The sequence below is a fragment of the Vanessa cardui genome, chromosome 15 (genome assembly GCF_905220365.1).
Source record: "Vanessa cardui chromosome 15, ilVanCard2.1, whole genome shotgun sequence".
In the NCBI taxonomy this organism is placed as follows: domain Eukaryota; kingdom Metazoa; phylum Arthropoda; class Insecta; order Lepidoptera; family Nymphalidae; genus Vanessa; species Vanessa cardui.
In genome coordinates, this window is record NC_061137.1 from 4834337 (window position 1) to 4861572 (window position 27236).

The 27236-nt window shown below is 35.3% G+C and overlaps 4 protein-coding genes across 15 annotated transcripts in view; all 4 read left to right on the plus strand.

Moving 5' to 3' along the window:
• LOC124535788 (spectrin beta chain) overlaps positions 1–10596 on the plus strand; it is a 63057-nt gene extending 52461 nt beyond the window's left edge. For 3 of the 12 annotated variants that reach the window (XM_047112123.1, XM_047112124.1, XM_047112125.1), the window contains exons 30-38: positions 8–231; positions 907–1103; positions 1674–2432; positions 2749–2896; positions 5167–5280; positions 5937–6080; positions 7127–7220; positions 7659–7838; positions 8207–8429. In XM_047112123.1, the coding sequence (XP_046968079.1) occupies positions 8–231; positions 907–1103; positions 1674–2432; positions 2749–2896; positions 5167–5280; positions 5937–6080; positions 7127–7220; positions 7659–7838; positions 8207–8414 (2068 nt within the window). In that variant the 3' untranslated portion in view covers positions 8415–8429. Of the gene's footprint in view, positions 1–7; positions 232–906; positions 1104–1673; positions 2433–2748; positions 2897–3734; positions 3798–4659; positions 4663–5166; positions 5281–5936; positions 6081–7126; positions 7221–7658; positions 7839–8206; positions 8430–9263 lie in introns of those variants that run through there. The other 9 variants (XM_047112131.1, XM_047112128.1, XM_047112127.1 and 6 more) reach the window with 9 other exon arrangements.
• Positions 10597–10767: 171 nt separating this feature from the next.
• On the plus strand, positions 10768–16374 carry LOC124535789 (brachyurin-like). The gene is made up of 7 exons (XM_047112137.1): positions 10768–10969; positions 12076–12207; positions 12999–13152; positions 13605–13703; positions 14251–14387; positions 15478–15534; positions 15699–16374. Exons 1-7 carry the CDS (start codon positions 10802–10804, stop codon positions 15816–15818), a joined length of 867 nt encoding a protein of 288 aa, XP_046968093.1. The 5' UTR covers positions 10768–10801; the 3' UTR covers positions 15819–16374.
• Positions 16375–17732: 1358 nt separating this feature from the next.
• On the plus strand, positions 17733–22359 carry LOC124535688 (brachyurin-like). Its single transcript, XM_047111996.1, has 5 exons — positions 17733–17971; positions 19062–19338; positions 20758–20853; positions 21129–21328; positions 22239–22359. Exons 1-5 carry the CDS (start codon positions 17765–17767, stop codon positions 22341–22343), a joined length of 885 nt encoding a protein of 294 aa, XP_046967952.1. The 5' UTR covers positions 17733–17764; the 3' UTR covers positions 22344–22359.
• Positions 22360–23931: 1572 nt separating this feature from the next.
• On the plus strand, positions 23932–27051 carry LOC124535624 (brachyurin-like). Its single transcript, XM_047111898.1, has 5 exons — positions 23932–24175; positions 25584–25860; positions 26019–26114; positions 26267–26466; positions 26829–27051. The coding sequence occupies exons 1-5, from the start codon at positions 23969–23971 to the stop codon at positions 26934–26936; spliced, it is 888 nt and encodes a 295-aa protein (XP_046967854.1). The 5' UTR covers positions 23932–23968; the 3' UTR covers positions 26937–27051.
• The last annotated feature ends 185 nt before the right edge of the window (positions 27052–27236 follow it).

Consider the following 27236-nt stretch of genomic DNA (forward strand, 5'->3'; position numbering starts at 1 on the left):
ATTGCAGCGATGTGAGCGGCGTCGAGCTCCTGATGAACAACCATCAGTCGCTGAAGGCGGAAATCGAAACGCGCGAGGACAAGTTCACGGCGTGCATCGGTCTGGGCCGCGAGCTGTTAGCGCGGCAGCACTACGCGTCGCCCGACATCCGCGACAAGCTGCTGCAGCTCACCAACCAGCGCAACGCGCTGCTGCGCCGCTGGGAGGAGCGCTGGGAGAACTTGCAGCTCAGTGAGTGACACGCTTATACTCTGTTCGCGTTAAGAATGCAGTCAGTTGTCATTGTTTACCGGCCTGACTCCGCCCCCTTTGACCAATCAAATCTTTTCAAATTACAAAGTCAAGTTCACATTTAATTAATTATTAACTGTTATTTTTATTTTTATAATTTAAATTTTGTTTATTTATATATTTATATTTAATTGATTCAAGCTGTACACGTAATAATTAATGTAACCTATAGCTGCTATGATGACGTTATGTCAAAATATGTAAATTTCTACATCGCGATGGCAAGATTCGCAAACGATTGTATATACCTAGTGTTAAGAATTTTGTCGATTAAACATCACGATTCGATTTTTTACTTTATTGTGTATTTTTTAAATTCATTATACTTAAAACAAATATAATTTGTTGGAATTTTAACATAAATATGCATACACCTTCACCCTGCTGTTAAAAAAAATTTGATTGGTCAGGGGGCCGAGTAAAGCCGGTAAACAATGACAACTCACTGCATTCTTAACGCGAACAAACTATAGTAGTTCATACTTACCTCTTATGACCTGAATAACATACCCGTTCATTTTTAGTTGTTGTACCTTCATTTTTAATTATTGTTAAATTGGATTGCTTTGACCGATGATTTTAAGCATAAGCGTAATGTCATATCCTTCCGCATAGTCCTGGAGGTGTACCAGTTCGCCCGCGACGCGGCTGTGGCGGAGGCCTGGCTCATAGCGCAGGAGCCGTACCTCATGTCGCAGGAGCTCGGACACACAATCGACGAGGTGGAAAGCCTCATCAAGAAACACGAGGCCTTCGAGAAATCAGCCGCCGCGCAGGAGGATCGCTTCAGTGCGCTGCAGAGGCTCACCACGGTCAGTGTGGCTATGGCTTGCTGTGGTGTTGGGCACTATCGATTTTTTTTTTTTTTATGGTATAGGTTGGCGGACGAGCATATTGGCCACCTGATGGTAAGTGGTCACCATCACCCATAGACAATGACGCTGTGAGAAATATTAACTATTCCTTACATCGTCACTGCGCCACTAACCTTGGGAACTAAGATGTTATGTCCCTTGTGCCTGAAGTTACACTGGCTCACTCACCCTTCAAACCGGAACACGACAATACTGACTACTGTTATTTGGCGGTAGAATAACTAATGAGTGGGTGGTACCTACACAGACGGGCTCGCACAAAGCCCTACCACCAAGTAAAATCGATTTTCACGATTCTGTACAAAAAATCATTTCATTGATAATAATGACATTAATCTTAGTTTAACATATTTTTTATCGATCTAGTAGCTAAAAATGATACTAATTTTTGGCAAGGGCTTTTGTGTAATGTTTTTCTTCATTAGTGCTCTTTACTTTAGTCGCTTGTTGTAATTTTCTCTGTAGTTGTACGTTTGGTATCTTTATAATCTTTTTCTTTACTACTAGCTTGAACTGAATGCAGCAACACTATGGCCTACCGCACAACCTTGGGATAAATGTGACGAATCATCCTTTGTTTTCCAATTCCCGCCTCCTAAACGAGAAAAACCTTCACTTAAAATCGCGACCAAAACTACTCGACCGGTTGGAGAAGTGGTATACGATATCATAAACACAAACGACCGATTTAAATTGCCCGAAAAGTTTAACAAAAGGAGTTTAAACATAAATTACTCCCAAAAACCGGCCACTAAAAACGATTCCTACCTTTGGTCGGTCGTAACGAACAATAGCCTATCTACGATTTCCGAAACGAGTAGTCCTCCAATGTCTCCTCATAGAGGACCTTTATCGCCTGAAATATACAGCTCCATATTCTTTGAATATACTCCTGAAAATGATAGGTCCAATGAGAAACTGGCTTCAATAGACTTCATGTTATGGGAAAGATTGTCCTATCAGCACGTCTACCCCAACGTATCTTTGTTAAGACCGGCAAGAAGCCACAGTGAGTCGTCCTCCAAATCCGGTAGCATAAAAGGTTTTATGAAAAGATTGTCGTTGAGAAAGAAGTCCATAGACAGCGACCAGAAGGCTGACGTAGCCGTGCTATCTCTACCTGGACTCACGAGTAGTATGAGGGCCGTCAATGACTTAGGCAAAGAAGTCAAAATTATACCCCTCTCCTCTTCCCTCTTATTGTTATCCCAAACACGCAGTTTATTGTTTCCGGAGGGTGCATGGTACTATAACTACTTGGATAGTGTAAGTGTGGAGTTGGTATATCGCATGAGCTTTGTATGTGTATTATTTAACAAATATCTATTAAATAAATGACGCATGATTTTTAGCATATATGTTTAATATTTGACATAAGATTATTAGCTTCACACCTAACTGTAAGTTAACTGAAGAATGAAGTGTAAAGTAATCGCATGGTAATATACATATATTTAATTTGAATCAACCAACTCGTCACTACTCAAACCCAGCTCGGCATTAACACGAACGGGCTTGAAACGTCGCTACCGAACTCGAGTCGGCCTCTTCCAAATCGTAACTCCTCGCGGTATCGTTGCAGTTCGAGGTGAAGGAGATGAAGCGGCGCCAGGAGGCGGCCGAGGCGGCCGAGCGCGAGAGACAGGAGCGCGAGGCCGCAGAGGCCGCGGCGGCGGCGGCTGCGCAGGACGCCGTCGACCGCGCCGCGTCGCCCGAGCCCCAGCCGCCCGGTAAGTGCCCCCCCCGCGCCCCCAGGCCCCCGCCCCGCGCGCCGGCGATGGCTCTTCGAACTGCGATACCTTACTTCCTAAAGTTGACTCACGGCAACATTCGAACGTTTTTAGCGGTTCAATGATGACCGGTAAACGTAGAACGCGCCGTAATTATGTGTGCGCAGTGTTTTGTCTTTATGGCAGTCCCTGAAGACTCGAGCTAACTCACCTGTTTTTCGAAGATTCATCGCCGTCGAATAAATATAATTTCTTATGAAAATATTCATCGATAATGATTTAGACGGTTGATTTAGTATTTTGGTATTTAATATAAATAGGATGATAATGAATTTTAAAGTTCTTTTTATTTGACGATCATGGAAAACACAACTTTTTCGAAAATTAACCTCACTTCGACTCACGGATTGCAATGTAAGCACGCATGTGTACCTTCTAGCACTATAATTGAAACAAACTTTCGAAATGAAAAAAATAATATTTCTACTAATAATCACCAAACTGGTGGAATGCTGCTTGCAATTTGCAATATCAAATAACAAGACTCTAAATATATTTAATAAAAGTAAAAGAAAAAAAAATACATTAAAAGACTTAGCACATTCGCACTGCGATACGGCTTAAAGTCTTACGGCGTCGCTTGCCGCTTTCCATGTGAAATTACCCTGTTTGTATCGCTTACTCGATCCGCGAAAGAATGTTGCATTTCATACAATAAAAGTATACTAAGGATCGATATTGTCCTTCGTTCGACGGTTTCTTTCGCGGGCCGAGTTTCGCGTGTGAGACAAAAGGGACGTTACTTACCGATGTGTTGTCCACACATGCACACGCGTAGTCGTAAGGAGAACATCCACTAAAGCGGCTGAGAAGGCCCAAGAGCGACCGCATTCCCAGCCAGGTAATCAGAGCGCTTTATATAAACCTACCGATGTAAAAAGATACCCAGCTACACGCATGTGCTTAAACATCGTAGTAATAAAGTGGGTGTCTTAATTTGGACGGGTTACACTGCGCTCTTAACTAGTAACGCCACGGGGTAGATTGTTTTTATTATTATTTTGTTTAGAAGCTTTAAAAGGCTATAAACCTTGTATTAGATCGGATTTAATTTTTAGGCTCTATTAGTTAAGGCTAAGCACAATTTCCTTACTGTTGCACCTTTTCTGTATTCACGACACTTTTTCATCTTCTAGGTGAAGGTTTTTAGTATCATTAATCATTTGTATTTGTTCAGTATTTCCGATTTTTATAGTTGTTACAAAATATTTATTCAAACGTATAAGATTATTCATTTAAAATGCCATTGTGACTCACGTTATGCCCTAAAACAATTATTTCCTAAATATTTTGTAACATAAAACTTTATACCTATTTTTTCACGCCATTTTAAATCACAAATATTCACAAATATAATATGTATTTTAATGAAATTTATACAACAAAATAAAATAACCGAACAACAATATCAGGTTTAGAACGACATAAATAAAACCCAAATTAAATTGTATTCGTTCACTATGAAGCTAAATTTCCGTTATTGACTAGACCTGTTTTTGTTGCAAGAAAAACTCGATAACATAAATCTAAATGAATATGAAATACATGTATTTTTTATATATATAATATCATTCGCTAATCACGGTGATGGTTTGATACTTCTCATTCTCACATCTTCGTCTTGTTTCAAACAATTTTAGTAAAAAAAAAACTGCTATAAATTTATACTGTGTTATTCTCTTTCAATGATGCCGTCTCCATAGAAGGTAGGTATAACTTACCGCTTGCGCATAAGCCTGACTCGCTACACTTGTATGCATGCTTTGCTTTTTTCCGTAGCTCGCTTTTAACGAAATATATGCATGTATTTGTTATATTTCAATGCAACATAGTTTAATTGTGTTTACTCAGTTCTCTTTACAATCTTTCAAATTTTTTACTTTTTTTAACATAACCAATGGAAATTTTTTATATACTTAGAGTCTAAGGGAGAGTTTAATTGAGATTACAATTATTCAGATAATAATTAGGTAGGACTTAACAATCAAGTGCATATTATGTAGTATGCATGATTTTGTGTTTTATATAAAAACCAAATTGCATATGCGTGTATTATTATTTTTTGTCATATTCAAGTAAAATATATTTCGAAAATTTGAATATGGACGTAAATAAATACACACGTAAGCAATCCGTAGCATGCGTAACCGAGCATGTACGCACGTAGCGTGTAGAGTAGACGTAACTAGCACGTAGATGTACGCATGCAGAGGCGCCTAGCCCCGACCCCGTCCCCGCCCCCGCCCCCGCGGACGGCCCGCAGCAGGACACGCCCCGCCCCTCCTCGTCGAAACAGACGCCAGCTAAACCCGCACGCCTCTCCAGTGAGTATGACACGTAGTGGTAACCGTAGCGGTGTCAAGTCGATTCGAAAACGCCGCAACCGAAATCACGACGGTAATGGACAAGGAAATGATATTCAACTCCCTGAAACTGCCCTTTATTTGGAAGCAACGAATCGACTTTAACACCGTGCTATTAATAAAATTGTGTAGATTAATATAACATTAGAGAATCTTCGACTAGTATTATTTTTTTTTATTCTGTATTGATTCTACTAACGACGCGCAGTGTATGTATATAGTGCATGGTTTCTAATTCTAACATTTGTGTTTTCTGGTGTTTAAATTGTTAAGTGTTTTACATGTTTTTTTTTTTTTGTGATATATACAACAATTAGCATGATAATGCTTTTGTTTATTTGCTGCGACGCAATTTTGTTTTTATGTTGCTTTGAATATTTTTCTTTTTTTGCCCCTCTCCCCCACCCGAACCCTATTCAACGTCTTTTCCTCAATCTTATTTCTTCTTTAATCTTACTATCAAACATAAAATCCCAACCTCAATATAAATGTATTTGGTACATCTTTAACCCACTATACGCACAATTCATTTCGCACTCGAAACGTAAAACTGTCTCTTCGTGCTATCACCAAATCCTGTATCCCGCCCTACGCATCCCCCACCACTCGTCGAACAGCGGCCGGATCGAGCTCGACGCCCGTAACGCCGTCCACCTCTGGTAAGGTGAAGTCGCGGTCTCGAAGCAAGTCGCCCTTCCGCAGTTTCCGCTGGCGCACCGCAAAGAAGCTGCTGACTGGCGCGCACCACAGCGACGATGAAGGTACCCACGGTAGCCGTTAGGGGTGGATGGAAGCTCCAATAACTATGTCGGTCATAGATAGTTTTACATGTCTTCATTTCTTGTCGATATATAACGTGATCATTTTATCTTCCGTCTAAAGAAAACACCAAAAGGTTATCTCGGCTATTATCTTTGCGTATCGCGTTTTAAGATATAATGTTTTATATTTTATTTGACTTTGTAATTATTGAATCGCTTTTTCATATATTTTTTTTTAAATTATAAATTGTTACCGGCCATTTTTCAAAAGGATCAACATTATGATAATGGAATATTATCTAATTAGCTGATTGAAATATTTTTACGAGAAGTATTTAATAGAATTTGCAATCAAATTCGTTATATATAGATATATTAATTAATATAAAATTAAGCAAACCATTTACAGATCTTCGTTTAAAAATATAGATTTTGTTAACGGACAATATATTTATCAATAGATTTATAAGATATTTTATCCTATTTGTTGATTAAATGAAAGCCTCTAAGCCTTTGAATTAAATTAATTTACAGTCAATTTTTTTGTTTATGTTAAATGATTCTGATTTTATGGGAAATGGTCAGGTAGGGTTGTTTTTGCGTCCATCCACTTCTGTACTCTACCGAATGATTGTGTACGTCCGCGAAGAATGCTTTGAGTGTGCTGTTGTGTTTGTGAGCGCATGGTCTTTGAAGTTTTTACGTTTATTTTTGAGTGTGTAATGCAATAAATTGTTATTATCTAGCAGACTTTCATTAAATTAGCTTTGAGCGTTTAGTATCAAATCTATCACTAGTGATTATAGAAATATATTCGATTTATTTATAGATGTGTACTTATTAGAATAGGTTTTTTTTATCTATGTCGTGTTTGTATTTCAGTTTTTACAGTCACATATTTTCAAATTTAATATGTTTCGTAGAAAATTGTGATGAATTTATTTTAATAGATGAAATTCGACTTCATTTTCTTTATCTATTTTTATTCTTTCTACATTGTTTTATTTACGATGAATGTAAATATTAATAAGGTTTATGTTACACAGAGGGCGCGAGCCCCGCCGGGGAAGATGAGGGCGTGGAGGGCACGTTAGTTCGTAAACACGAATGGGAGTCTGCAGCTAAACGAGCTTCCAACAGGTAAGGTTGTGTTTAGTATGATAAAAAAGTCACATATACATGAATACTTCAAACATAAAACAAAACAAACAAACAACAGCCTGTAAATTCCCACTGCTGGGCTATAGGCCTCCTCTCCGTTTGAGGAGAAGGTTTGGAACATATTCCACCACGCTGTTCCAATGCGGGTTGGTGGAATACACATGTGGCAGAATTTCTATGAAATTTGTCACATGCAGGTTTCCTCACGATGTTTTCCTTCACCGCTGAGCACGAGATGAATTATAAAGATAAATTAAGCACATGAATCAGCGGTGCTTGCCTGGGTTTGAACCCGCAACCATCGGTTAAGATGCACGCGTTCTAACCACTGGGCCATCTCGACTCTTCAAACATACTAAATATTTTTTCCAAGTAATTAAACAATAAGTCCAGTTATATTATTATATCTTGTTACAGATCATGGGACAAAGTATACGTAGTTGCCAAGGATGGACGCATGTCGTTCTACAAAGACCAGAAGGCGTACAAGTCGGCGCCCGAGCAGTACTGGCGCGGGGAGACCCCGCTCGATCTGAACGGAGCCGTCGTCGAGGTCGCCGCCAACTACACCAAGAAGAAGCACGTCTTCCGTCTCAGGTAACGGAAGCTACACATATAATTGTTGAAAGTCAATATGGCAGAACGAAAAATATTTTGTACCTTTTTAATTTTCTTATTCTATTTATAAACAAAGGAGATATCAGTATTTTGAATTACGCAGATTCATAATTACGTAGATTATTTTAGTTTTGAATGAAAAGTAAAAAACTTTTTTATTTAAAGTGTTGGGTGTTACGCCATGAAGAATTTAGAATGACGTCACCCAGTTAATCATGTATTGTCATCCAAACAGATTGAGCTGGATTTTATATATACATATAATCACATATATAAAAAAAAAATCAGCTCAATCTTAATATAAAAGATATGTGTTTGTAACCGTTGGGGTGTGTGCGCGTGCGCAGGCTGAGCAACGGCGCGGAGTTCCTGCTGCAGGCGCACGACGAGGCGGACATGGGCCAGTGGCTGGAGGCGCTGCGCGCGCGCGCCGCCGCGCCCGCGCCGCGCTCGCACACGCTGCCCGCGCACCACGCGCACGAGCCCAAGCGCCGCTCCTTCTTCACGCTCAAGAAGAAGTCAGTGCGCGCCCTCTCCTACCTATACTCGCCCTAGCCGGGGCTGCCGCTCGCTCGGTACCTACCTGTCATTTACGCGTCGAGTCGGCAGCCCTGACTGTTGTGTTGTGTCGCTTCTGTGTTGTGTCGCTTGTGTGGACCGTGTCGTGTCAGATAAGGGGAGCTCGAGCGATAGCTTCCATACATTAATTGACGAAAATATTGCGCAGTACTCTGTTTGCCTCGTGATAAATTACCTATTTGTATTATTATTAATATCACATTATCTGTTAATGTGATGATTATTTTGAGAGATAACACCGTATATACAGATAGATATTTTATTATCGTCGCTTTCGAATGTGACGCTGTTCATTCATCGTTGCTTTAGTTTTATGCCTTACTATTTTCGACGAGCGCGACCGATGCGATATTAATGAGTGTTTGTGGACGTTTCATGTACTCTCCTGGTTCTTGGGCATTATTCGTTGCTTCCTACTTAATATATTTTAATAATTTTCCTTTAATCACAAGTGTAATATAGTATAATTACCTTGTTATTTTGGGAAGTAATTGATGGCAACTGAATAGTGTGGGTGCGGTCTGCTGTATGAAATATTGCATACTGATTGACATGCGTAGTGTACGATTTTGAGAAGTACATTTTATGACGTCTATCAGAATGCAATGGTTTTACAAGAGCTTTTATAAAGTGACCAATTCAATTATTTTGAATACTCTTAATAAACTTCTACCTTATATGTAGAAGTTTATTAAGAGTATTCAAAATAATTCAATATTACAATGAAACTAAATATTTGAAACATGGTTAATTGCTAATGCTATTTTACTAATCTTTAAGATGTTCATTCAAAGCTAGAAATTGATTGATAACTCTCGTCCACAGCTAAGCGGCGAGGGAGCCCCGGACAGCCGCTCGTAACGCCCGCATCACGTTTCTCATTACGCACGCCGCGTCCCCGGCCCGACCGGCCGCCCGGCCGCCCGGCCGCGACCGGTCGGCCGGCGCGCCGGGCCGGACCGGACGCATATTTCTCACGACGCTTGCTGCCGTAAGCTTTGCTAATGATGAAATTGTGTCGAGCGGCCGCACTGACGACTGTCAACTGTTTGTTATTATTTTGTTGCGTACAAAAACGTTATTTAAGACTGTTCGATATTTGAGTGTTTGAATTGCTCGCCTTCGTCTGACATGTATTTATTGGCGTCGCCGCGCCGAGCGAGCAAAGATATATTTTTATCCGAGTATGATACGATCCCACCCCGACGTGTAATTGTTGTATCTTGTAACGATTATAAATTTAATACATTTTATGAAATTCTAAATACGACGCTATTTATGAATAGATGACTTTTAGTGTTTAACTCAGATGGAAAAAATATATATATATATTATTTATTTATATACGTATATCATATATGTAATTGATAAATTATAGTGTAAATTCATTTGAACTAGAAATGTATGACGTTCGTTTGAACCGAAAATTAAACTATCTTAGATGTTCTATTAGACTACTGATGACGACCAAGCAAAGATCGAAAAGGAATTCAAATCGCATTTGATAATAGACAGGATATGTATATGATTGTAACCGCATTTACAACACATAGTTAATTTCCCCCCCCCCCCCCCCCCCCCCGGTGTCGCTATATCCCGTGTAACGAGAGCCCCGCGACTCGATTAGAATTAATTTACATTGTGAAGTGTCTTTTTACTTCGACGTCGCTGTCGAGCGAGTGCCGCTTTTAAAAGTTTATATCAAATTATTCTTAAAAGATCCTTGGTAATGTTAAGAGGTGCGTAGTCTAGATGGTAGCGGGTACGGTCTGTACCGCGGCAGCGATATTGAAGTGTGTCTTTATGATAATACGAGTTGTAAGTATGCTTTATGCCTCATATCGTGCTTTTAAGAGATAATGTCTTTATATTATTACATATTAATTTAATGATTATTTTACTGCCAACATTTCACAAATTCGTTAATTAACTTATAACGTTTGAATTTCACCCTTACTAGATGTTACGATCACACATTTTTAGTTCTGTTCTCGTCTTATGATTATTGTATAGATTGCGCGTGTGTCGGTGTGAGTGTCGGACATGTAACTGCGCCTGCGCCTCTTGTCACACTACCGCATGTATAACTATGTTTAAATATTTTATTTCAAAATTTTACTTTTTTGAGGAAAATATAATAAATGATGTTTTCAAATAATTTCGTCTTTCAATTACCTTTACCTTAATACCTTACGACATTAAAACGTAATATCCGGGCACTTGAAATGTTTAGAGAATTCGATACGAGAGATAAAAGATAAATCCGTCACGTATAAAGATAAATACTTTCTCATCCTAGTTTCGATGGTTTGAACGATTTGAAATAGTTCGTGTTTTGGTCTTGTTAAGTACACTAAACAAAAATGTTTTCGTCGAATATGTATAAGTATAATAAAATGTTATTAAAAGTTATGATAGTTTTATTGTTTGTAAATACTTCGAGCTCTTGTAGTGAAGAAGAATGTGACCAGCTACCCACTGGGAGAATGCTTGGAGCTGTGACTAGTGAACGGAGTTCTAGGCCCTATCAAGTAAGTCAATATAGTAAGGACTTTGTATTTTTAAAAGTTGAAAAAGAGTAACTACTGAGTTTCTTGTCGGTTCCTCTCAGGAGAATTTACATTCCGAACCGGTGGTAGCTTCGTTTAATATTGTTGTTAAATGACGATTCAAAAGTGCTCGTAAAAGCCTACTTGAATAAAGTGTCTTGATTTATGATAGTAATGTCGTCTCTCAAATGACATTATTTTTTTTTTATTCAACAGAAAATAGAGCTCCATTTTTAAATATTACATTTGATATTTTTTCGGATACGACTCGTGTGGATTTTATTGTATGTAAGTGGTATCAAGTGTTAACAAATACAGTACTTACCGTTTCGAAAAATATAATCTAGATTTACAATTACAAAAAAAAAATCCTGCACAATCCCAAACGAGTACTTTTGCTTTTATGGTAAAGATAAAAATGAACTCTGTCACATATGATAGATGCACGCATAATTGACTATTTATATAAAATATACAATGTAATTAACACATCTTCGTAACTTAAGTCGTTGAGAAAAGTAAGTTATTGATTTCATTGCCGAAGCTTTAAATTTTACTTAATTTGTAAAATGAAAATGTACATGTATGTACTGGAAAACAATCTATCAATTTACCCTTTTTTGTCTACCAGATTTGGGGTGACTATCAGTTACAATAATTAGTATATTTAGTAAAAAAATAGCTATATTCCATTCATATATTTTTTTAACTGTTGTAAAATAATAATAGTAGGGATATATGTCACATAGTAACGAGATTATCTTTGGCTGGTATATATTTATAAACAAAGGTTTCAATGGAGTAATTCTGTCATAATATTGGGAGAAAGTTATTAGCGATAAGACCGGCTTTGCACTATTTGTATGATTAATTGTTTCCTGTTGCACTTATCTACATAATTTGTAATTTATAAACTTGATTAAAAATGATCAAAAATAACACTTTATATTGCGATCAGCAAAATCATTGCTATTTTTGATTTGATTATTTGATTACATTTTTTGTTTTATCTAGCAAGGGTAAGGTACGCTGAAGATATATGTGCAAAATAGGTATTAAATATTACGTTTAGTTTATTTCTATGACAGGTAGCTCTATATCTTCGAGTAGGGGAAACTGGAGAGATAGGCTTTTGCGGCGGATCTCTGGTTCACCAGCAGTGGGTGTTGACAGCCGCGCATTGTTGCTTCCATGGCGACGAGAAAGTGACGCATGCGCAGGTTTGATTTCAAAAATCGATACTATGAACAATTCTCTAGTAAAAAAAAAACTCCCAAAAATTACGGTAAATGTTTTAAAATTAGACTAGAAATAAATGAATTATCATATCTCTAAATCTCTTGATGTCAGGCTATCTTCGGCCATAGATGTTCACACTGAAAGAGATACTTAAAAATCCCTCGGCCCTCCTGATACAGTCAATGCCGGTCCCATCCCTATGCGCATTATCATACTGACTAACTCGATTAAACCCTGGGTAGTAGCTATACTTATATAATTTACGGTGTTCAAGTAATCAATATGGATAATCGGTGTTTCGGAAAATACGTAAAATAATTTGTTCTGCTCATGAACATTCTCTGATTATGTCAGATAAGGAAGATTCGCCTGTAAAGGATGTTGAGAGATATACCATGCACCAAAGTACACACACAGTTGAATACTATAACTTCGGTGCAGTTACATTTCATTGAGAAGAGCCGTAGTAAACGAAATATAATTCACTAGCGACCAGCTCCGGTTTCGCACGGGTGCAATGATGTGACGTCACAGTGGAAACTTCTAAAATTATCAGTGTATCTTTACTACATTGACCATTTATTATATATAAAAACCTTATTCTCTAATCACTGTTTCTATTAAAAAAACCGCATCAAAATCCGTTGTGTAGTTACAAAGATTTCAGCATACATAGGGACAGAAAGCGACTTGTTTTATACTATGTAGTGATGCATAAGATTAAAATACGAACAATATTATTTAAAGATGGAATATTTTTATATTATTGCAGGCAATTTTAGGAGCATATTCTTTATATGATCGTTATGAGAACGGTCGCCGGCTGATAAACGTAGACGAATTCATTGTTCATCCAGAGTGGGACCCGAATACTTTTGAGAACGATCTCGCCCTATTGAAGCTGCAAAACAGCGTACAAACATCTGGTATACTATTTACACTACATGATGTTATATTTTTGTTCTCTCTACTTATTAATGTGATTATGATAATAGATGACAAGGAAATAAGAACAGTACTCTCTAATTATAGTTTCAATTTGTTCAAGAGTTTGATGGAAAAGATTTTGATGGAAAAAAGTTGAGATGTAAAAATTGACAATATGGATGATATTTCCAAAAATAATACTTAATTGCTTAGAACTCTCATATTATCATATAAGTTTAATAATAATAAAACTTTTAAATATATTTTAACTAAATACTTAATGTATAACACCATTTAACAAAGAGGCTGTCTTTTCTTAATGAAAATTTTGTCTACTAAAACTTATCTAATTAGAAATAACAATGTACTATATGAAATGTATTTTAGTATTATTTCATTACCAATGTTATGATTAAAATAATGACAATTACACTTCCACTTCTTCCTTTAGATACAATAAATATCGTCCGTCTGCCTTATCTGAGTACCGTTTCATCTAATTTCGCTGGTCTCGGCGCAATCGCGTCCGGCTGGGGTATTGCTTCAGAAGGTAAGAACCGTTAGTCTAAACTACTTAATACAAGTTTGTATTAATATCAATGATTTCTGTGGCTTTGAGCTGAGATCACGCTATAAGAATTCGTGCCTACGAACGTAACATCGTAGAAAAATATTGTCGCAGGAGCAGGATGGCGACCAGGCTAGTTTAGAGGTTTTTTCAATATTTGGAGAACAATCTGCGCAAAAGGGGTTTGCAAGCCATCATCGCGTTCGAGACGCTTATCAAATAATAAGGGCTTGCGTTGCTATGACACTTACAACTCCATTCGTGGTAACCCGTTCTTAAAAGTAAATCACCCATCAAATATTATTGGCTATTACTCTATTCACTAATAATTAAATACACAAACAAATAAAACGCGCAACAGCAACATCAATAGCTTGTAACTTTCCCACGGTAAGGCCTCCTCTCCCTGTGAGGAGAAGGTTTGGAACATATTCCTCCAAGTTGTTGCAATGCGGTTTGGTGGAATACACATGTGGCAGAATTTAAGTATTTCGAAAATTGTAAATCAAATAATTTATTTTCAAACCAGGAGTTCCATTCATCTCTCCAACGCTCCGTGAGCAGCGGTTGACGGTGATCACGGACAACCTCTGCAACACGTTATATTTCCACAACTTGCCGAGCAACGTGATATGCGGCTTCAGTGTGACTTCTGGTACTTGCAAGGTAAAATTTTCATCGTTTTATCTGTATTAATATTATAAACGTGAAAGTAGCTCTGCCTGCCTGTCACTCTTTCACGACCAAACCGCTGACCAGAATTTTATGAAATTTGGTATGAATCAAACTTGTACTCCAAGACAGGACATAGACTACTTTTTTGCCTAACACATACCAACACCTTAAAATGTGAGGGAATCCGCGGGCGATTAGTAGTCTTTTATAAAGCTCATCGTTCATCGTTTTGTGTGATATAAGGAGCACCGAATGCGTTTGCATTTACGCAATGGCATTCGGTCCTCACGTCTTATCTCTCGCGACTTAGCTCGTGACGCACGGAACGTCGGATAAGTCTATTCGGATCTGACATATTACTGTATTTTTTCACGCTGACATATTTTAATGATTATATTGATTGAATAATTTCGTCTTAGTTGAGGCCAATAAAATATTTCAAAACGATACCATAATATCACTATGTAAAATATATTATTAAATATATACGTAGATTATATTATTATTGAGCAACAACAACAGCCTGTAAGTTTCCCACTGCTAGGTTTCCCTTCCCTTTAAGGAGAAAGTTTGGTACATATTTCACCACGATGTTCGAATGCAGGTTGGTGGAATAGACATGTGGCAGAATTTCTATGAAATTAGACACATGCAGGTTTCCTCGCGATTCCTTCTTCACCGTCGAGTACGAGATGAATTATAAACATAAATTAAGCATATGATAATGTGTGGTGCTTGCTTGGGTTTGAACCCGCAATCATCGATTATTCTCCTATTATTAAACATGAAAAAAAAATTACTGAAATTACGGACAAAATTGTGTAAAGTACGTCACGTGTTATAATTAATTTATTGTTATTATAATTGCATGGAATTTTATCTTTTTTTTATACTTGCTAAATCAGTTTAAATATTATTGCACCGGAAATAATCAGCCGCTGTTTTGTAATGACACTATGGGTGTTTAGATGAACTGTTAAATAAGACTATAAGATCACAATATTATTCAAAGCCCTCAATGAAATTACAATCAAACTGAAATATTTCTGCATACTTTTAATAAAGATTATTTCTTGTTTAGGGCGACAACGGCGGTCCTTTGACGATCTTTTCGAATATAACGGAAGAAACAATATTGGTAAGTTCCAAAACAGAAGAAATTCACTACAGTATTATTTGGAAATTATTTTGCAAATTTTCATCGCTCTTAATGCAATTTTCTAATAATAAATCTAGATGAACTGCGATCTCAAAATCATAGCAAGGTAAGTGTTATATTAAATAATTTTCACAAATTGACAGATCGGAGTCGCGTCCTTCATCGCCGCTGAGGGATGTAACAACGATATGCCGTCAGTCTTCACTCGTGTGCAGCATCGCTTGAACTGGATCAGCAACGTTACAGGCATTGCCCTTATATAACACAGCATACTGTCGGCTTTCTATAAACGTTTGTTTAAACACAGATTCTTCTCTTTCTGTCATCAATGATAACACATTGGGAAGAAGAAGACAACATTGTTTAGCAAATCACCCTTTAAATAATATTAAAAGAGCCAACTACACCGTCTCATACGATACATAGGAAGTTGTTAGTCAAAAAAAATCTTTGTTTTGAGAAGTATGAGACATATTTTTCAATAACAAGATTCGTGCTGATATGACAAGCGGTTAATACGGCCACTAAAATCGCGATGCAAGCGTGGGAAACGCTTTTGTTTCGCTCTAGTGGGCATAGTAGACTGCGTCACGCTTATTTCCGTAATTGTCACGTTCATTTCATTCACGGTTTAGTGGGCAGACTAATTTATAGTTAAAGCCGTTAATTATTATACTGTATATTATATTTGTATAAATGACATTTATTGATTTTAGTTAACTTATATGTTGAATAAACCATATGTAAAGGATTGATATTTGTATATTTTTTTAAATAAATTTGTAAATGATTTTGTTTATAAAACGTGTTTTCAACTTTTGTGTTTTTTTGTTCAAATACATATGACCTTTATTTATAATTACACAAAATATTGACACTATGATCTTTTATCTGTGCAACTATTTTGCATCACCATGATCTGTTATGCCAGTAAGTACTTAATAGATTTTTAGGTTCGCGTCCTCTATCGTGAACGTGATGAGCGAGTGAGACAGCGACCCAGCGTTCAGTATTCCAATGCGGAGACCGCACGCATACATCCATATAATAAAATTGGACTGTCTGTTTGTATTATTAAAATAGCTTAAATATTTTTTTACTTAATATACCTTTTATTAAATGCATATACATATACCCCTTCTCTCAATTTTTGTTTGTCTGTCTGTTTCGGCTAACCTCTGTAACGGCTGGACCAATTTGAAAGGACTTTTTCTAGTAGACAGCTGATGTAACAAGGAGTACACTACCGAGTTAAGGCTAAAATTAGTGTTACTAATGTTAGGAATTTCTTTACAGTAAGAGTCTTATAGGATTTTCATTGTTAGAAATAAATGGAAAATATAATTACAATACATTTAGCTACAGATACAATTCCTTTGGGTCCTGTAATTTAGGTTGTTAATTTTTAAGTTGTTCCTAAGGCAATGACTTAATGTCTGTCATGCGGACAATTCCACGAGCTAAAACTAGTATTTATTGAATAAAATCTAACAATCATAATAAATTGGATTATATTTTTATTTATTATACGCATTTACTATCTTTAAGATTGATATAGGGAAGTACAGATATAACAATAATTATTTTTGGAATTATTTCCTTGACTAATATATTTATATATTTGATAGGAGACATTTAAAGGTCGTACGTCGTACGTACCTAAAGATATACTTTCCTCATAAATATACATATATATTTAATAAAGAAAAGAGGATGAAGATAATCTCAGACGAACACACTTTTCTAAACTTTAATGTTGAGAGATCTCATCACATTACGGTCTATTTTATTTTATTTTTAAATATTCATCTTAATTATTTTTTAATAATCGTGAAGCTCATGTTTTAAAATAAAATGTGTTTAAGTGAGCTGAATTGAACACGATTTAAAATTATACTTTGACTAATTGTATACATACAATACGCACGCATGATTTTTTTTTTATGATTAACAGAAAGTAAGTGAAAATAAATTACGTATAATATATCACATTACATCAATACAATTGTATGACTAATTTAAAAAAAAAACCCAAGTATGACGTGACCGACGATTCTAGGCACACGAATACAGTTATCGAAATCGTTACTATTTATCATTACACAAATAATCCTGGATTAAATCAAAATTTACTGATTTTCTATTAAACACAGTATCGATAAGGGGTATATAAGTGTAACACAAATGTCGCTGTTATTTTTAAGTTAAAATGCGTTGCTCTATCGTGGTCGGTTTTTGTTTGGTGGCGGCAGTGTCTGCCACCTTAGAGGTGTCTACTAACTACCACATCGATATCGGTATCCCGGAAGCGACTAGGATAAAGGAAGCTGAGGAAAAAGTATTGGCTAACCAAAACAATGTAAAAGACAGGATAGTTGGTGGTGTTATATCGCCTCCGAATGCGTATCCCTATCTGGTAAGTATATTATAAAAATATTATGTCTTCTTGATAGATATTTCAACTAACTTCTGCCAAATCATTCTGCAAAAGACAGTGTACAGTTTGTCGAACATATGGGCTATAAACTCTCTATTACGTCAGTTTCATAGTCCTATGGATTGGTAATCCTTCACAACTTTTTCGAAATTAGACCCTGAGGTATGAAATTGTGACAGTGTAACTCCTGAATTTATGTAATAAGAAATAAGGTAGTTTTCATTAATTATTCCGTATTAGGCTTAGGAATATTCATTATTCACATGAGTAATTAAAAAATAATTAATTGTTCGTATATTTAACACAAGAATGTGCCTATGGAATATTACAATATCGAGTACGTACGTATCGTAAATTAAAATTTGGTTATAATCTAAGTTTATTCAAGTAGATTTATAAATGTGACAGTGAAAATTATTTTAAGTCGCAGAAGTATTTCCTAAATTTTTATTAATTAAGTTAGGTAATAAGATTAGGTTGCCGTAATAACAATTAGGAAAATAAGAAGATGAATTAATATAATAAAGTGTCGTAGTAACATTCGGATATAAAACTGTTTTAACTTGAAAACTCAAATGTTGCGAAATCTTGGGGAGTATTTAGGAAATAATACGAATCCTAGAATCAATAATAATTTATCATACGGGTTGGTCTAGTCGTCTACTTCAAATACCTGAGAACGTCCTCATAATACTAACCTTTTGAAAATAAATGCGACTATCTATACATCGAAAGTTATGCATAATTAAAGTCTTTAACAAATAATTATTTTGAGCCGTTGACATATATCTACATTACTACATATATAAATAAATTCGTATAATCGAGATTTTTATATTAATTCCGTTAAATTCAATTAAATGACAGTTCAATAAGCGGCCATGTTTGACGTTAACGGGTGCGTTCAGAAACTGTGTTCCAAATAATAATATTGTGCAGTTTTAAATATAAAGAATTAATTATTATTTATCTAGTATTTAAGTAATAAAGTGTTTAATTAAATTCAAAACAATTCAACTTTTAATAAAGCATAAAATATGTTCAGTAACAATACTTAACAATTCCACAGGCTGGTCTGCTCATCACCTTCTTCAATAACCCGGGCACCTCCGCTTGTGGCTCATCACTGATCAGCGCCGACCGTCTAATTACGGCCGCCCATTGTTGGGACGCTCCTGGCTCTCTATTCGTTAGACAATTCGTCGTTGTACTGGGGTCTCAGTTTTTATTCAGCGGAGGCACCAGAATACCGACATCAAACGTCGTGCTACACCCCGGATATAATGCACAATTCTATACAAATGATATAGCTATTATCTACTTACCGTATCGTGTTTCATTTTCCAGTAAGTGTAAACATATTTTCTTGTTTTTTTTTTAAGTAACGGATAAATGAAATATTTTCATAATCCTCATTTTACCCTGTTCGAGGATTTTTAAAAGTTCGACGGATTATAAAAAGTAGTCTATGTCTTTTCGTCAGTGTTGGGCAAATTTTAATTGCAAGAACAATTAAAGATTAACAATTAATTAATTTTTAATTGTTTTGTTAATTTTAATTAAAAAATAACAATTAAAAATACTGCTATAATATAAAGCTGGTACATATAAATATACAATATACCCGTGTGGTTCCGGGTAGTAGAATAGTGCCCCCATCTTTTCATGTAGTTAAATAAATATGTTAGCAACCAATAAAAGACTTGAACGAAGACGACGACTTGAAATGTTTTTGTTTTACACCTACGCTGCGGAAATATTGATCAATGCAACTTTATATTATATAATATAAAAATAAACACTTTTTTTTCTGTGGAAAGAGAGATTTAGAAAAAATAAGCTATACTTAAAGAGCCTTTGACCACATTTTTTTTCGTCTCAAATCTAATACTTATAGCTTAATTTTCCTTAATCTTTACTAATTTCATTTTGATATATAAAGTTAATTGTTAGTTTTAATTGTTTTATAAAACAATTGAAAAAGTTAATTGCAATTATTTTAATTGTAAGTTGCAATTGACATACGTTAATCAAATTAATTTAATTGCAAGGTGCAATTAAAAGTGTAATTGCGATTAATTTAATTGTAATTAATTTAATTGCAATTACTTTTTTAGTCAATTAATAAAATAATTGACAATTGCTTGATTAATGCCCAACACTGCTTTTCGTAGGGATTAAGCTTACTTTGTTACAAATTTCATCAAAATTTGTTCAGTGCTTTAGTTGTAAAAACGTATCAGATAAACAGACAGACATTTACTTTTGCATTTAAAATATTCGTTCCTTCAAATTAATCTCTCAATGATAAGTGTAGACGGTCTGTCGAGATGACATACAAAGATCCTTATAAAAAATAAATCATTTACTAAGTTGATTGTTTAAGCACGCAGAAATATTATTGAAGTTAAGAAAAAGTTAAATTTTTACTAACGATTGCACACTTGCACCCCCTTTCACATCCTTAAGGGATGATTTTAGTAATCAAGACATCTTATACATACGTATATTACCTTCCCCGGGACTCAAACTATATCATTATCAAATTTCATTTAAATCGGTTCTGCCATTTAAGCGTGAAGAGGAGTCACCTCATCATGCGAATACCGAAGAGGTGTTACTTCTTCATGCTTACGACATACGACAGCTACTTTTGCATATATAATTTTAGTATAGATAGTAGTCACCGATTTAGCAGCGCATCCTGTTCAAATTAATAATTATTTATTTATATTATTTTGTTGTAATAGAAAATTATATTTCAGCAACCATTCAACCAATCGCTCTACCACACAACAACTTATGGGATAGCTTCACGGGTGAAATCGCCACTGCCATTGGCTATGGCAAGACAAATGATGGTAATTACATTATTTTAAATTTATTTTACATACCAGCCATACCCAAAAATATAGAGTAAATTCCATGTTTAGTAATGAAATGAATGAATGAATTATACTTTATTGCACACCACAAACAAAAACAAAAAAAGAAAGTAAAACAAAATTAATAAAATACAAAAATAAAATATAAAAAAAACATTACAATTCTTATATATTCTTTTATTTTTATAAATAAAGATCTAAACAATTGATTATAAAACATTTTTCTCATACTCAACCATCTCGTCGTCCAGCTCAAACAGGAGTATCAGTGAATTCGTTGGTGAGTCACGTCAACCTACGAGTGATCTCAGTTCAACAGTGCCAGGCCGTGTTCGGCTGGAACTTCGTGCAACAGAGTACCCTGTGCACGGACGGCTTTGGCGGAATTGGCATCTGCGGTGGCGACTCTGGCGGACCGCTTGTTATCAATCGTAATGGTCAGGACCTCTTGGTGAGTTAGCCCGATGTTACTTTGTTATTAACTGCCATAATATTAGGAATAACTTTATCTAAATAAGGCCTTATTATAAAACTGTTTTTTAATTACGTTTAATATAACCATTGTTTTTTGCTAGTATTTGCAAATATAGAATAATAAATAAATATTGGACAACATCACATACGTTAATCTGATCCCAATATAAGTAACTAAAGCAATTATGTCATGGAAAATCAGACGTAAAGATGGTGACCACAAACACCCAGACCCGATACAACATGAACAAATGAACTTTTTCTACATTGACTCGGCCGGCAATCGAACCCGGGACCTCGATGTGGCGTACCAATTAAAACCGTCGAATAGGTCGTTTTAATATTAACGTCTATAATGGTTGTATATGTATAACAACAACAACAACAACAACAACAACAACAGCCTGTAAATTCCCACTGCTGGGATAAAGGCCTCCTCTACCTTTGAGGAGAAGGTTTGGAACATATTCCACCACGCTGTTGCAATGCGGGTTGTTGTAATATAAATGTGGCAGAATTTCTATGAAATTTTTCACATGCAGGTTTCCTCACGATGTTTTCCTTCACCGCAGAGCACGAGATGCATTATAAAGACAAATTAAGCACATGAAACAGCGGTGCTTGCCTGGGTTTGAACCCGCAATCATCGGTTAAGATACACGCGTTCTAACCACTGGGCCATCTCGACTCTCGTATATGTATAATCTATATTTTAAGATGTAATACATCAGTCAGAATATTGACAAAAGCAAATGACGAAGAACTTTTGATGAAATTTTGTCGCTGTTTTTTCTTCAGGTCTTTTTAGATCTCACGCCATCTTTCCTGGTAGTTTTTTGAAAATTTCAACATTAATAGGATATTACAAACTTGATTATTATTTTCAGGTGGGTGTGAGTTCATTCGTCGCTAAAGCCGGCTGCCAACTTGGTCATCCATCTGCGTTCGCCAGAATCACTAGCTTTTATAATTTTATTCTTCAAAACATGTAACTCGTATTGACTTTCAATTAAAGCCTTTTATATTTTATTTCAAATTAAAGCTCTATTTTGGCATTTTTAAGTATGTAATTATTATAAATCCCTTAATTACTAGACCACACACATGTTACTTTCAGTTTTAAAGTAATTGACAGTTTGAATTACTTTTGCTTTATACCATATTTAATACGAAAATGATTTAATGACTCAGTTTTCTGGCACATATTTCTTCTTACGTACTTTCGTTTTCTTGTGTAGCTTTTGTGCTACTTAAGTATGTGATAATGTAATAAATAAAAAAATGTTTGTGGTGTTGATGTACTACTCTTGCAATACATTCATAGTCATTATAAGACACTTCTCTTAACACTTTTATCAGCTGATTAAAGGGCGTAAGAGCTATTTCTTGGCAAGTTGTTGGAACTGATTTGATATCAAATCATAAGTTGTAGCTTCTGAGTTGTTAATTAGTTGTAATCAATCAAATCAACAACAATATTAAATTGGTACCGACGAATACGATTTTTCATTACAAATAACTAATACTTCATTTATTTATTAAGCATCTTTAAGTTAATGTAATTTACTAAATCCAAGACTGATTAGAGAAATATCTATTTTTTTAAAGGTGAATATGATTGTTTTCGATCGACGCGTGACGTCGATTACACGACAGTGACGTCGAGCTATATGTTATTTTTGGCGGTATTTTAATTCAATCGGTATTCAATTTAAGCTTACACAAATCGCCTTGCCTATTATCAATGAGAGTCAATTTATCATCGGTCAGATAGCTGTTTTCTGTGATCAAATTGCAGCTAGAACTTAAACAATTTATTTAGGAAGTAAGTTTTTTTATGGTATAGGTTGCCGGACGAGCATATGGGCTACTTGATGGTAAGTGGTCACCATCGCCCATAGACAATGACGCTGTAAGAAATATTAACTATTCCTTACATCGTCAATGTGCCACCAACCTTGGGAACTAACATGTTATGTCCCTTGTGCCTGTACTTACACTGGCTCACTCACTCTTCAGACCGGAACAAAACAATACTGAGTACTGTTATTTGGCGGTAGAATAACTGATGAGTGGGTGGTACCTACCCAGACGGGCTTGCACAAAGCCCTACCACCAAGTAAAGGTTATAATATCTACTTTATTTTTTTAAGTATATCAGTATTTGTAATAGTCCATATAAGCTAGTTAGATTTTGTGAGATAGAAAGATCATTATATAGACGACCAGCGACCTATCTTGTATTGTCGTCGTCATGTTATCTATTCCTCCACTAAAAAGTCAAATTAAATCACGAAAAGTAAGTAAAAATATAAGTACTTGCAGTCTAGGCGCGACATTTAGTTCCGATAGTATAGTCAGTCGTCACAATATAACAATCAACTGAAATAACACAATATTTTTATTTAATCAAATAAAATAATAAATTTTGATTAAAAACAATGAAACGTGTACAAAAGTAATTATCACGTTTATTGTCATAATTTATCATTTAAAAAAATAATAATCCTGGATTAAATCAGAAATTACAGATTTATTTTAAGATACCAGCGATAAGAGGTATATAAATGCAATAAAAACCAATCGTTATTTGAACCGCTGTTCTGTCGATGAAAATATGCGTTGTTTTACGGTGGTAGTATTTTGTTTGGTAGCGGCAGTTTCTGCCACCGTAGAGGTGTCTACTAACTACCATATCGATATCGGTATCCCGGAAGCGACTAGGATAAAGGAAGCCGAGGAAAAGATCTTAGCTAACCAAAGCGATGTTGAAGGCAGAATAGTGGGCGGTGCTGTAGCGCCTCCCAACGCACACCCTTACCTGGTAAGTCTAGTTATTACGTATTCATCGACATTTTGTGTGTGCATTAGAACATGAGCTATTTTTAGCATGTGTTTCAAACTCAATTCAAATCCCTTTATTCATATAGAAGAATGCTTTATATAAAGATATACTTTCTTCTTGATAGTCAAATTAAAAACTATCACCGATTCGGAAAAGAAAATACTCTGACCTGAAAAGAACTAGTGAAAGAAACTCTGGGATTTGTTTTTTGTCAATTTTATTATTTGCATATATTATAGAATAGAAAAATATAACTCGTTTAAGGATAATATAACGATTGAATGATTTCATTGGTTTTATGCAATCACAGCGTCACGTGCTGTATTTAAATGTTATCAGCTATGATTTATGAGAATTATATTGATAACATCTTTTTCGTTATCAAATTAATGAGCCAAACTGATTTATTTATTTATTTATTAATGTAACGCATATTAGATACATACGTATTTCAATTACTTATTTAATAATAGGTATGTTTCGGTACTACGTCAATAGTAAATATTGACTTTTTGGATAAAGCTTTAAAGCTAATGTAAGCTAATGTAGTGATCTGTATTTTTATGTTTAACATATATATATAGATATAGTGTTTGTATCTTCGAGTGTCAATCAGTCCTCTTTACCTAATTAACGGCGGGCGTTATCAATTATAAAAATCAATGCGTGCAGGAGCTTTCATGTGTCAATTTTTTGATTCCAATCAATATTGATAAATTCACCAATATTTTTTTCAATAGAGTCACCGTGACCAGGGCCTTATGGACTAGACCATTGCGAAAGATTAATTATTGTACATTTTTTTTATAAAACACAGAATATAAAAGAAATACTTACAATAATTACATATCTTCGTTTTTTATCTAGATTTCGGCCGACAGTTCGTGTGTCATGGTCAACTATTATCGCGTCAATTAATTATCTGCTAATGATAACAAATTGTAATTGTCACGTTTTTTTTGGTATGTGTCTAAATATTTTGAAACATTTTGCATCACCATAAGAATAGAAAAAGGAACTAAATCATAAATAAAAGAACATCGTAACATCGATGAAGATGCAAATATTTATTCTTGGAATATGAAAACTTTTGTAAAGATTGTAAGACAAAAACTTATATCAGATCTTTTTTATAGTAGGTAGAAATTTCAGATGCAATCTCGGCTGCATATATTCATAAGTAGGTAGCATCTTAATTACTTGATTTTATCAGGATAATAATTTGCATAATAAGTCTTATAATTAACTAATAAAATAATATTCCTTTTATTTTAAAATAGGAACAAATGCGTTGCATAGCCATTATTTAATGACACAAATTGTAGATAATAAGTAAGACGTTCACGACTATATAAAACAATCTTAACAATACTTAACAATTCCACAGGCTGGTCTGCTCATCACCTTCTTCAATCACCCGGGTACCTCTGCTTGTGGCTCATCACTGATCAGCGCTGATCGTCTAATTACGGCCGCCCATTGTTGGGACGCTCCTGGTAATCTATTCGTCAGAGAATTCGTCGTTGTACTGGGATCTCAATTTTTATTCAGCGGAGGCACCAGAATACCAACGTCAAATGTTGTGATCCACCCCGAATGGAATGCTGCATTTTTAAGAAATGATGTCGCCATTATCTACTTACCATACCGCGTTACTTTTTCAGGTGAGTACATTTTTTTAAAATATTTTTCGTGGTCATTTCAATAGTTAGCTAATTTATAACTTTTTCGAATAAACGCTCGAATATGAAGTATTTATTACACTTGAGTAGGTTTTTTAATCTATATCTTGTTATCTATATCTATTAAAATAATATTTCAGCTTCAATTCGACCAATTGCTCTGCCCCACAACAACTTATGGGATAGTTTCGTGTCCGAAATCGCCACTGCAGCGGGCTACGGCAAGACAAATGATGGTAAAATTTTTTTTTTTATTCACTTAAAAAAGCGAAATATACCAAGAAATGTATTTTCTTCTCTTTTTCCTCTATATGAGATTTGTAGTGTTAAACATTTGTTGCAATTTTATATAAGTTATTGTGATATTAATAAAAATCTCGTTGTCCAGCTCAAACAGGAGTATCCGTAAATTCGGTAGTGAGTCACGTCAACCTACGAGTGATCTCAGTTCAACAGTGCCAGGCCGTATTCGGCTGGAACTTCGTGCAAGAGAGTACCCTTTGCACGGACGGCTTTGGCGGAATCGGCATCTGCGGTGGCGACTCTGGTGGACCTCTCGTTATCAATCGTAATGGCCAGGAAATTTTGGTGAGTTTACCTTTGATAGACTTAGTGTATATAAGCCATTAGATCTGACAAAATCGAACAATCTATCTACAAGGTAAATAGTATAACGATAGATTATGTAAATGTAAGGCAAAGTATTAGTGGTAGTCTTTTTCAGACACCAGATTAAATTCTTCAGCTACAGTCACTTAGGCAGAGATTTAGTATCTCTGTCTATCTGACTGTCTATCTCTTTCACGGTCGATGCAATGGGCTGAATTAGAAATTATTTGGTATAAATCAAACTTAAACTTTAAGAAAGGAATCCTTCCTTTTTAAGAGTTATAGCTTGACGACCTTGAAGTTCATCCATCGTTATTGTTGACTGATTAATTTTATTTCAGGTGGGAGTAAGTTCTTTCGTCGCTAACGCTGGCTGCCAACTTGGACACCCATCTGCCTTCGCCAGAGTCACTAGCTTCTACGATTTCATAATGCAGCACATGAACTAATATTCTAAAAATGACTGAATAAATATATTGTTTATGTTTTATTTATTGGAATATTTGAGCATTTTAATATTTTTAAAAAGTGTTGAATTGAATATGACACCGTATACCGCATGAACATTAAGTATTTATTATTTATATACCTACCTCACGTGTAACTTGTACAAACTCCTTATTTAAGTGCTTTTTCATGTTATTTATAAATAAATGTTTTTTTTTTAATAATCGCAATGAAGTTTGTTTGAAGTTTCCGATAATTTCATTCAAATATAAAAACAAAGAAGTTCTCACGCTTACTTTACA